Source organism: Petaurus breviceps, unplaced genomic scaffold (assembly GCF_028583685.1).
Source record: "Petaurus breviceps papuanus isolate PSGF00001 unplaced genomic scaffold, PetGlider_PUasm1.0 90842, whole genome shotgun sequence".
In the NCBI taxonomy this organism is placed as follows: Eukaryota; Metazoa; Chordata; class Mammalia; order Diprotodontia; family Petauridae; genus Petaurus; species Petaurus breviceps.
The window spans coordinates 10,497,412-10,509,781 of NW_027187358.1; the positions used below are offsets into that span (position 1 = coordinate 10,497,412).

Here is a 12,370-nt window from a genome sequence, read left to right on the forward strand (position 1 = left end):
ACCCTTGGATCAGGAGGGGATTAAGGAGAGAAGACTTTTCTTTGTTACTCTGAGGCAGTGTGGGAACATCTCTTGCTGGAGTTGTGCCTGGTTCCTTCTGGGGAATGATTCCCACTCCCCCAAACTTCCTCTTTCAGTTTGAAGTGGGAAGCTGCTAACTCCACAGGGGACCCTCCAGAGCAAAGAGAATTTGGAACAGGATAAGGACTGGTGATTTCATTGATGTAGAAAAGGAAAATCCCTCTACCAGAGCAGGTTGGCATCGTGTCTGTGGTGCAGGGTCTTCGATGGCTACATAGAATTCTGGGCTGACTTGGCAAAAGTTTAGGCTTGAGCACAGGTTCCCCTGCCTCCAAGGCCAGCTCCCTCTCCTCTAAGAGCCAGGGGCCTTAGGTTTAAACACCAGCTGTTCTGCTTACCACCTGTGTGTCATCTTGGGCAAGTAAGTCACTTAACCTCATTGGGCCTCATCTGTGGAAGATAAAAGTGGAGCTTAATGATCACCAGTGTCCCCTCCAGCTCTTAAGTCCTAGAATGGAACCAAGAAGCAATCCCCTCCCTGAGTTAGCTCACATAGCTAAGGAATGGAAGCCTTGGAAGGCTGTCTCTAGTCCCCTCAGGTCATCCTCACCTGCCCTGGGGCAGACCCTGTAGGCAGACTCGTGGACTGGGCTCTTTAGGGAGAGGGAGGGAGCTCACAACCCACCTCCATTTCCCCTCCCTGCCCCCCAACCTTTGCATAGAAGATACCTTCCTCTGCAACAGCCAGGACCTACAAAGAAGGCTGTGGAGAGGTCCCACTGTGGCCCCAAACCAGGATTGTCGACAGGGTAGAAGGGTTTGCAGATCCTGTCCTTGGGGAATTTAACAGCCAGTCAGTAAACATTTACTAATTCATCATTGGGTCAGGGGCACTTGGAGCCCTTCCATTTAAAGACATGCTCTGACGCCCGCTAAAAGCCTGTGCATGACCAGAGAGCCCTGGTTGGTCCCTTGGTCCCTGTCCCAGCAGAGGGACCGGATGCTTTTCTGCTGGTCTCCTTTCCAGTCTGCTCAGGGGAGCAGCTTTTCTTGGCTTAGTGGCCAGTGCTCTGTCAGGGAGCAAACATTTGTATGGGCATCTAGGTGGTGCAGTGGATAGCTGCCAAGCCTGGAGTCAAGAAGACAGCACTTCCTGAGTTCAAATCCAATCTCAGACACTTACTAGCTGTGTGACCTTGGGCAAGTCACTTAACACTGTTTGCCTCAGTTCCTTGTCTGTAAAAGGAGCTGGAGAAGGAGGCAAACCACTGCGGTATCTTTGCCAAGAAAACCCCAAATAGGGTGGTGAAGAGTCAGCCATGACTGAAAAAGGACTGAATGACAAGCATTAAAATAGAACCCGCTATGTGCCAGGCCCTGTGCTAAATGCTTGTTACAATTATCTTGTTTAATCCTCACAACTCGGTGAGGTAGGTGCTGTTATTATCCCTGTGTTACAGTCGAAAAAGAGGTGAACAGAGGTTCCGAGACTTGCCCAGCATCCCAACACCTAGGAAGTGTCTAAGGTCAGATTTGAACTCAGGTCTTCCTGACTCCATTGTACCACCAGCTGCCTCGAACACAGCCTTTTTCATTAGAGGGTCCAAGGGGCCGATAACAGGAGCTTCTGGTCAAGCGTGTCCTTTAGCAGGAGCCTGGAGCATTTCTGCTACCAAAAGATGCCGATCCCCATAGGAATTACTCTGACACCACACACCCTCCCATCCTAAACACTGGCTATGGCCTGACCACAAGGAGTCATCCCCACTGCCCCTTCCCTCGAGGAGCTCCATTTAGTTGATGAGGAAAGATCCGCTTCTGTGAAGCAGCAGGAGTGGAACGGGACCAAGATCTGTCCCGTTGTTATGTGCTGAGCTGAGTGGGGCAGTTCTCCAAGGAGACAGGGTGAGGAGCGGGTAAGTGCGAGCTGGTGCAACTGAGGGAAATGGTGCTTAAACCAAAGCCTGTAGGACGTGGATAGACAGAAAGTCTCTTCCATGGGGTCACAGATCCTATATCCTAGCTATTTTCCCACCAGGACCCTCCTCTCCCAGACCTCCCCCACCCTCCTCTGTCCCAAGGCAGGAGGCTTTCCACCAGCCCCTAGCCTCCTGCAGATCCCATTTTCCAGCTGGAGAGGGTGTTACAGAATTTCAGGAATGTGCCTTGAGCTCAGAAGAAAAAATTCCCAAAATAACTTTTATAAATAACCAAGGGGGTAGGGGACACAAGGAAGGCAACAACTCCCAGTCCTGCCCACCACCAGCCCCTTGATGGCCCAGCTTCTTCCCAGCAGCAGAACTGTGAAGGGGGTAAATTTTATGTTCAGAATTCACCCACCTACCCAACCCTGGACCCAATGCTCCTATGCTGCCCCCATTGGGCCCATGAAAGGGAGGAGAGCTTCTAATAAAACTCACACAGAAAGGGTAGCTATTAGATGTGTTTCCATTCCTCCCTATGCAGGATGCATTTGCATTTTAAAAACTGAGCCTGGAGAGGCCAGTGCCTCAGAGGAATGGAATTGAAATTGGTAAAATTGACAGGCAGATGGGAGACAGGTTTGGGGTCATGGGGATTAAACTAGAGCCCCTTTAGAGAGAGGTGCCATAGAAGCAGCCCCTTTCACCAAGGAGAAGGCAGGTCTGAGCCCAGTTCTGTGCGGTGGCTACCTCAGTGATGGCAGGAGCCATCCTTTCCAGCCAAGTACGTCACAGGAGCAGTGGTCACTGAATTCTTGAGGTCCAGCCTTAATGACCTGTAAGTCCTGGCAAACGCACTTAGTAAGTGCCTACTTCATCTGGGCAATTAAAACCCAAAAGGAAGCTTGTCCTTCCCTCAAGGAGTCTACGTTCTACTAAGTGAGGCAATACAGACGTGCAAGCATGAACAAAATTTATCCAATTGATTAGGAAGGAGAAGGGCTCTCGCAGGTGGAGAAGTCAGGAAAGGCTTCATGTAGCAGGTGGTATCAGGAAGTATGTTGCAGGCATGGGGGACAGTCAGGAAACAGACTGAAGATGACAGAGTGATGTGTGTATGAGCAATGGCTAGAAAGCCAGGGGGGCTGGACCGTAGAGTGAACAGGCCTGGAAAAGGAGGCTGAAGCCAAGTTGTAAGGGGCTTTAATGGCACAAAAGAGGACTTGCTAGTTGAATGCTGAAGGCAGAAAGCCACATTGAGTAGGGAAATGTCCTGGTCCGCCACATACTTTAGAAGAATCCCTTAGGCAGCTGTATGGAGGATGGGTGGGAAAGGGGAGATGCTTGAGGCAGGGAGTCCAGCCAGGAGGCGTCTGCAATAATCTAGACAGATGCTGAAGGCCTGTACCAAGGTGGTGGTTCTGTCAGTAGGAAACAGATCAGATGCAGGAGATGTGGAGCTGGAAACAAGATTAGGTAGCCAAGGAGTTGATGGGATGAGGGACAGCTGGGAGTTGAAGAGGAGCCCAAAGCTACAGCTTTTGGGTGACTGAGAAGTTCAGAAGAGGGTTGGTTTGGGGAGGGATGGCAGCTGAAACTGTGCACCTGCAACTGGGGGAGGGGGAGGCGGGGTAGATATAGAGACCTGGGGGTCATCTGCACAGCCATGCTAAACCTCTGGGAGCTGATGGCATCCCCAAGTGAGAGGTTTGAGAGAGAGAAGAGGGGCCAGGACAGAGCCAGGGGAACACCCACCCTTCTACTGAGATGGATGATGAGCCAGCCAAAGAGACTGAGAAAGGGAAGTCAGACAGGTAGGAAGAGAGCCAGCCTTCCTCCAAGGCTTCAGGTGACTGAGCCATCATCCCTTCACCCACCCTGCTCCCATTTTAAAGATCTGAGGTCACATAGGAAATGGAGAGGCGACATTGCCTGGTGGTGAGAAGGCTGGATGAACCTGGATCCAGACTCTGCCTCTAACTCTGTGACCTTGGGCAAGTCAACTAACCTCAGGTTTCTTGATCTGTAAAAGTGGGATAACACCAGTAATGTCCCACTCCACAGGATTGTTGTGAGGATCAAAAAAGAAAGTCACAGAAAGGCATGCCGACCTGTGGAAGTGTCAGACAGCTGTGGTTGGGAGCATGGAGAAGAAGGGAGAGAATCCATTTCAGGCCACCTTTATTGAGCCGTTTCCCCTGCCCAGCCTGAGCTAGGTTCCCCAAGGGATCTAGGCAGAGGGGCTGTGGGTCCTGCCCTAGAGAAGTTAGGAAGATAATTTATGAAGGACAACATGCAGGGACAGTAATCCTAAATGACAAAAAACTGTATAATTAAGAACAGGAAGTTTGGTCGCAGCTCTAAGTGCTATGAGATGAATGAATGAAAAACAGCATTTATTCAGTGCTTACGGGGTAAGGGAAGGCTCAAGCAGCACCTTCGGAGCTAGAGCAGTCAGCAGTCAGGGGGGCTTTCCGGAGTGGGGAGGACGAGGGCTGAGCCTTGAAGGATGTAAGTACACAGTAGACATTCCACGGAGGAGAGGGAGGGGTGAGAATAAAGACAGCGCTTCTTTCTGTACGTCCTCCACCTTGTCCACCCCGGGGGTCTCCTCCCCATTCTGTTCTCTCTTGTTCCCACATCCCTTGATATATTCCCCTTCACACACACCCACACCCCCACCCCACACACATGCAGAAAACCAATTGCCCGCCACTTTCACATATTGGGAAGCCAGGGTGGTGGACACTTGCCCAAGAGACCTAAGGCTAACTACTTAGCAGCATAGTCTGTGAGAACCAAAATCTCTTCTCTTCGAGTACAGTGTTCCTTCCACTAAATCAACACATAGACTGTGTCTGTGTGCCCAGACCTTTACCCAACAAGGTAGGAGAAAGGGGGCTACCAGTACCATTCAGATCTCTGCTGGGTTGAATTGGATTAATGGATTTACATTAAACATTCTTCTCTTCAGCTAAAGGCTGTCCCTCTGACCCAGCCCAAGCCCATCCTGAATTCCAGCCAAGCCTGGGGTAGGAAAAGACTGCAGCGAAGGTGTCCGCCCTTACCAGGGAGGTCTTCCCAGCAGCCCAGCCTATCTATCAGGTGGCCGTGTTTCTGAGGCTGCTCCAAAAACACCAACCTCAGCTGGTGTCCAGGGCAGGTGGCCCCAGCTCCAGTTACAAGGCCTCGCTTCCCTCCAGGGCCTCAGCCTGACCCCAGCAGCAGTATCTCCTTACAGCTGTGAGGTGGCTGTCTTGGGGGAGGGGGCCGTGATGATGACCTACTCCAGCCCCAGCGCCCTGGGGAAGGTGGAGTGAGTCCTTGCTCAGCAAAGACTTGCTGAATTCTTGATCCAGAGAAACTCAATCACCAGGTCCCCTGAGACTTAAAGATGGGACCTTGAAAGGATGTTAAGTATTTCTTAGCTCAGCCTTCCTGTCACAGTGCTCCTGAAATCTGGAGGGGATTGCTGGCCCTGGACATTCTGAGCTGGACTCTGGGCACAGCTTTCTGTGGTGTCATTACCCATACTCCTCTTTCCAGTTTGTTCAGTCAAAATGGGACTACCCATCTGGGACTGACAGGATGATTTTTAGACAGATTTTGAAATGTACCTTCAGGAGCCTTTCCAAGGCCTGCCAAGAGCTCCATCCTTCACTCTCTGCTAATTGGCTGTGTTCATAAGATCTCAGAAGGCTTTGTGAAATTATGCTTGTGTATCTTCCTGACAGGTCTCCATAGCAACAGAGGAGCCAAACTCCAGCTTTGGGAAATGGGGAGGATGGGGGGAGGGAGGAAAGAAGGGGGTGAAATGTTCCAGCTAAAAATGTACATTGCCCATCAGTGGGCGGCCACCAGAAGAGTTTTCTCTCTGGGTGATTTGAAGGCAGCTTCCTTCCAGTGACTTGCATGCATGCATGGATGGCATGCTTTATAACATTTGCAGATGATACAAAGCTGGGAGGGATTGCTAATATATTCGATGTTAGTGTCAGGCTCCAGAAAGATCTTGGGAAGCTAGTCTTTATTTGAATCTGAAAAGAAGCGATTTAGCAGCAATAAATGTGGAGTCTTAAACTTGGGTTCAAAAAATCAACCTCCCAGCTGAGAGATGGGCATTGGCTAGGCAGCAGACTTTCTGTGAAAGGTCTAGGAGTTTAGTGGACCACGAGGCCAACTGTGAGTCAACAGTGTGATTAGCCAGAAGAAGCTAATTCCATCTTTGGCAACTCTGCCCTGGTTTGAACCTATGACCCATCTGCAGTCCTCCTCTTAGGGAGGTGATTGATAGCAAGGAAAAGGGTCCCTTTGGGTATGAATGACAAGGATGGGGGGGGGGGGTGAAGGACCTTGAAAGGATGCCACATGGGGACTGGTTGAAAGAACAGAAGCTGTTTCATCTTGAGAGGGGAGGATTTAAGGGGCAAAGCATGAGAGCCAGTGTTAGTGTGGGATAGTGGAGAAAGTGCTGACCTGGGGATCAGGAAAACTAAGGGTCACATCCATCCTGAGATACTCTGTGACCTTGACCTTGGTAACCTCACTGAGCCTTGGTTTCCTCGTGCAAAATAGAGATGATATTTGTAGTTCCTGTGTTACAGGGTTATGAGGATCTAGTGGGATCATGCATTTTTACATGGACAAACCTAAAATATTTGTGATAGTGGTGGTGATGACGATGATGATAGATATTCAAGTAGTTGTCATGTGGACTTATTCTTCTTGGCCCCAAAGTGGGTAGAACAAGGAACAATGGATGGGAGTGACCAACTGGGGATCGGCATAAGGAACATTTATGTAGAAATTGGAGCTCTACAAGAGTGGAATGAACTGCCCCAGGAGGTGGTGAGCTCCCCCCATTGGAGGCCTTCAGGCAAAAAATGACTATCGAGTATGTCGGTGGTCTAAGATGGGATTCTCGTTCAGGTCCTTTTTGTACTCTACAATTCTCTGTTTCTGTCTAGGAAGTCAACACAATCACAGACAACAAGCAAAATTTAGGATGATCTCTAAGGTCCTTTCCAGTTCATGATTCATAGGTCTTCCTGTACCAGGGACACAAATCTGCACTGCACCTACAGATGAAGTCAGGGTTTCTTAGCCTTTCTGTGTGTCATTAACCACTTTGGCAAGTCTAGTGAAGCCTTCTTAGAATCATGGTGGGTATTTGGGGTTTTTTTTTGGAGGGGGAATGCCGGGCAGTTGGTGTTAAGTGACTTGTCCAAGGTCACACAGCTAATAAGTGTCAAGTGTCTGAGGCCAGATTTGAACTCAGGTCCTCCTGACTCCAAGACTGGTGCTCTATTCACTGCACCACCTAGCTACCCTTAGAATCATGTTTTTAAGTGCATAAAATATGTAGGATTACAAAGGAAACCAGTTATATTGAAATTTAGTTATCAAATTTTTTTTTTTTAAACAAGTCCACGGACCCCTAGTTAGGCTCCCAATGCCAGAATTTCATGCGCAGTAGCCTATTCAACAAGTACTTAGCCTACTGCACACAAGACATTGTGCTTGGCACCAGTGATCAGAGGAAGACTGTCAGTCAACAGCATTAAGTACTTGCTGTGTAGCAGGGGAGATGCTGGGTGCTGTGGATACAAGGACACAGTGAAAGCATCCCTGCCCAGGCGCTTTCTAAAGGGAGGGATGAGGAGAACACGTGGAATTCTATATCAAAATAACACAAAGAGAATAAATACAAAGTTGTTTTGGGGGGTGAGGGGGAGAGCACTAGCGGTTCACTTAGAAAGTGGCACCTGAGCTGCTGCATCCTGAAGGAAGAGGGAGATTCCATGAGGCAGAAGTGAATTCCAGGCAGGGAGAAGACAGTGAGGGCAGCCTGATGCAGGAGCACCCTAAGGAAAACACTTTTGGCAATGCTGTGGAGGATGAACTGGAGCAGGAGAAGAGCTGGCAAGGGGAACCAGTCCCAAGGGGATGAGGGCCTGAGCTAAAACGGGAGCTGTGGGGATGAAATGGACAGAAGGGGTCAGAGGCCAGGGTAGAGATGACAAGATAAGGCCAAGATCTCAGACCTCGGAGCAGGGCAAGTGGTGGTGCCTCTGACAGAAACAGGGAAGAGTGAAATATGTGGGGGGGTTTAAACAGAAGAATACAGACTGGTGTTTGGGACAGGTTGAATTTGTGCCATTTTGAGGACACCAACTCTGAAAAGTCTAAATAGCAAATGGTCCTCATGCCTGTGGATTGACTGACTGGTGACGTGACGTCCGAGGGGAGCCCAGAAGTGATACACTCAGGGAAGGTGATAAGGGCAGAGGGAGCCCAGGACAGAGTCGGGGAGAAGGCACATGCACACACAGCAAAGCCATGGGAAGGAGTGCTTAGTCAGATAGGAGGGTGCCAGAAGGCTCATTAACAGTGTTAAATGTAGCTCATAGGTCAAGGATGAGGACTGGAAAAGGGCCATTCGATTGAGCATCCCTCCCCTCAGGAAGCTCGCAGTCTGCTGGGGGCTATACCATAGACACTGATCAGCACAGTACATCTTGGGAGCTCATTGGGAAAGAACACTAATGACTGGGGGTGCAACTGATGATTGCTAACATTTATAGAGAGCTTTAGGATTTGAGATATTATCTCATTTGACCCTCACAATGGCCTTGTACAGTAGGAGCTCTTATCTCCATGGGGAATGTCAGGATGGTGAGGAAACTGAGGCTGACACCTTAGTAGCTTGTCAGGCACACGTTTTCACACAGCTAGTAAGTGTAGAAGGAAGGATTCGACTGGCCACTGCTCCAACCAGTGCCCCACCCCACAGCCAGATTCCCAAAAATATCGCCTGAGCCAAGCTTTGAAAGAAGATGAGGATTTTGAACGGTGAAACTGCAGGAAGAATGCATTCCAGGTGTGAGGGAGGACAGCTTATGCAAAGACAAGGAGGCAGGAGGCAGAACAGTGGGCTCCCGAAATAGCTTGTGTTCTAGTTGGCTAGAATGGAGATTGTGTGCAAAGCCAGCAGCAGGGCCCTCTTCTGAGGCCCGGGAGCTCTTCTCAAAGGCCCGGGGTCCCTACGTGCCTCTGCCACTGCATCAGGCCTGCTTTTTTGCGTCACGGTATCCTGTGTTTGCTTTGCAGGGTCTCATGCTCAGCAGACTGGGTCGGCAGGACCTAGCCCAGAAGGTGCTGAGAGATGCCATCCAGATCCAAAGCACCAGTCATGAGGCATGGAAGAGCCTGGGGGAAGTCCTACAGGCCCAGGGCAACAATGAAGCTGCCGTGGAGTGTTTCCTCACCGCCCTTGACCTGGAGGCCAGCAGCCCTGTGGTGCCCTTCACTGTCATCCCCCGGGAGCTCTGATTCTCCCCAAGCACCGAGGGGCTCCATGCTAATGCAGCTGTCCCTGGGAGAGCAGGTCCCAGGCCCCCGGCTGCAGACTGGCAAGGAGAATATAGCCTTAGGGAACATCACTCTCCCTGTCTGCCCATGTCTGCCCGGTGCTGCTCACTGAGAACTAAGCTGCAAATATTTGCATCCAAAGCAAATTCCTTGCACCTTTGGACTCCAAGGGAAAAGATTAGATTTAGCCTGACATTTGTAGGAGAGAAGCTGAAGCCACCATGGTTGGGGGTGTCTGCATTCAGCGTGTGTGTGCACATGTGTGCACTGGGCGTGTCTGTGTACTTGGTGGGAGTGTGCTGGGAATGCGTGTGTATTCTGTGTGTGTATCTGTGTATACACGTCCTTGGCGCCGGCTTCCCCCTTCCTCTCCCACCCTCAGGAATCCATCCCAAACAGTCATGGTACGGTGATTTCCAAGTCGGTAGCAAAAGCATTTTTTTAGTTCCAAAGCTTAGCTTTCTTCCTTTCTAAAGTGGGAGAAGACCAAAGATATGTATCCCAGAAGACCTCTGTGGTTGAAGGCAAGATAATTTTTTTTCTCTTTCCTGCCTTTGAAAGCCTGGTGGGGGAGATCTCTGCCATGGTTCCTGATGCTGCTGAAGGGTCTGGCTTCATCAGACCCTAGGAGACGCTAGTATTCTTCATCCTTGCCCCAGCCTGCTGCACTAGGAGTCAGGAGTGGGTAAGGGCAATATTAGGAGGAGTATTTGGACCTTTCAGTCCACACAGGTTTGTGTAGATTGGACTGTCTCTGAGGCAGTGAGCACCAGAAGTATTTTCTTGTCTAAATGCTGGGTTTAAGTCACTTTGTACTGTTTTCCCCCATGTTTGTCTTGGGGTCCAAGAGGTGTTTACACTCTCTCCTTCTGCCATAAATGGAGGCCAAGATAGATGGTTTTTTTCCCCTAATACTTTGTAGTGAAACTGGGCTCTCAGGTCTTTTTCCAGGGCCAGATCCCTACCATGTTGCTTCTAAAATGAGTCTGCCCCTCAGTGATTAGAAAATGGCAAGAGAATTAGAAATTGGAGCCCTTTGGGACTTGGAACTCCTCAGGAGACTTCCTTCTTCGATCCCATTAAGATTACAGTAGAGGATGTGGACAGTGTTCCATGCCTCCTCCCTCCCATTGCCCAGAGATGTTCTTGGGTGGAATCTTCAGCTGCACAGTCATATTTTGGATGCTTGGTATCCTTAATATTTGGTATCCTATATGCACTTACCCCAAGGACCCTACCAGAAATACCATTTGTCCCATCCCCTACTGCTCAGATGGGATGTATTCCTAGAAGCCTTCCTTAGCCCGAATTACCTCTCTTGCCCCCAAAACCAGGGTTGTTGCATCTACAGAGAGAGGCTGAGTCCACTGCACAGATCCCATAACAGGACCAGGCCTTTATCTAAGCTAAGGATTATATCCCTAGGCAGGTTGGGGGGTCCTACACAATGAAAAGGGAAAAGCAAGACCTTGCAAGATGCTGTGTTCCCCTTAGCACCTGTTGTCTGGCCCTGAACACCAACCCACACATTGCTCTGTCTCCTGTCTTGGGCATACCTTTGTCCACGGGCAATTTCTTTGGCTAAAGACTTTCCAAGCAACCCAAACCCCCTCCTGTAGGGCCAGGCATTTCCCATACATTCCTGAATGAACCCAACAGCATCCCTTGCCCATGGCCAGTGTTGGTGTTGATAGAATCATTCCAGGGGTGCCTGAAAAGACCTAAGCTACCCCCCCCACAAGAATGGGGGCTCCCTAAACCATGTCCCCAGACTTAAGCTTTATGAGCTTTCTCTGGGGGAGCAGTGCCTTAATGTACATAGAGGACTCCCTTGTCTATCATCAGCCAGGTACTTAGGAGACTGGGAGGGGAAGGCTTTTTGGAGGTGAGTGGGGAGATATTATTGGCTATATTCCCAGCCAGCTAAGCCAGCCCTGGGGCGTGAACAGCCAAGGCCCTGCTTCAATCCCAGCCAAGTTCTTGTGTCAGGTTCTGATAGCTAACTCCCCAGATGGGTTGTCAACAGGCTACCTCTGACCCTTGAATTCCTTACCTTGAACATCATGATTGATTGGAGACCATGTGCACACCCCCACCAACTTCAGCAGCCAGCAAGTCCCAGTCTTCCCCTGAGTGAGGAAATTTTCACTAAATTCATTTCTTATAAGCACCAGGAGGAGAGGGAGAGGGATTTTTTTTTTTTTAATTAGAGGTATAGTTCTTTTTACTGGAAACTGTAGGGAGCCTTGAGTTTTTCCAGCCCAGCTCTCCATTTCCCACCTCCCATCCCCTCAAACACCAGGAGCAGAGATGTTATGGGATGGGCCTCTCTAGGGGTACGGGTGATCACTGAGCAATAAACCCCATCAGAGGCTTTGCCATTTCCTGCCTGGGAAATATTGGGACACTTTTCATAGGAGAAGTCATGAATCTTTTAGCCTTTTTTGCATGGACCCCTGATCATGTCCAGAGGTAAGAGGCACAGAGACCCCTCAGGGCAGCTCATGTTTTAACTTTCAGGTTGGCCTTGGTTAAAAGTTTCTGTCCCACTTCCCTATATACAGACATACATATGTACATGTATACATATATATGTGTATAAATATATATATATATATGAAATAGAGATCTATTTTTGTTCTTGGAATTCTATTGTTTTAAAAAAAAAAAAGAAAAAATGTACTACTGATTTACCTTGGGCTTTCCAAAGAGATGCTGATAATTGTATGATGGCATTAAACAGAAAAGCACCAGAATGTTGTGTTTTCATTTGACTGATCTCTAATTGGGCAGGTGGAGGTGGCCTTTGCCAAGTCACTTACAGGCTTTCACAAAATAAACCCCTTGGAGAGGGGAAGAGGTTCTGTTTTGATGAAGCCAGCAGCAGCTTTCAGTGAAGTCTTCTCTGAGCATGGACAGCACCCATCCCTATAATAGGGGCATGCGGCCAATCACTTTGGGGCCCTGACTCTCAAACATGAAACATGATAAAACATGATGTAATATGATATGAAACTGAGTGAAGATGGGGAGAGACCAAGAAAGGAAGGGATGGG

At 49.3% G+C, this 12,370-nt stretch overlaps 1 protein-coding gene across 1 annotated transcript in view; it reads left to right on the forward strand.

Annotated features, from left to right (window-relative positions):
• Positions 1 to 12,070, forward strand: part of TTC7A (tetratricopeptide repeat domain 7A) — a 210,316-nt gene extending 198,246 nt beyond the window's left edge. Inside the window, exon 20 of the mRNA XM_069071642.1 lies at positions 9,054 to 12,070. Within this exon, the coding sequence (XP_068927743.1) occupies positions 9,054 to 9,275 (222 nt within the window). The 3' untranslated portion in view covers positions 9,276 to 12,070. The remainder of the gene's footprint in view (positions 1 to 9,053) is intronic.
• Positions 12,071 to 12,370: the final 300 nt, after the last annotated feature.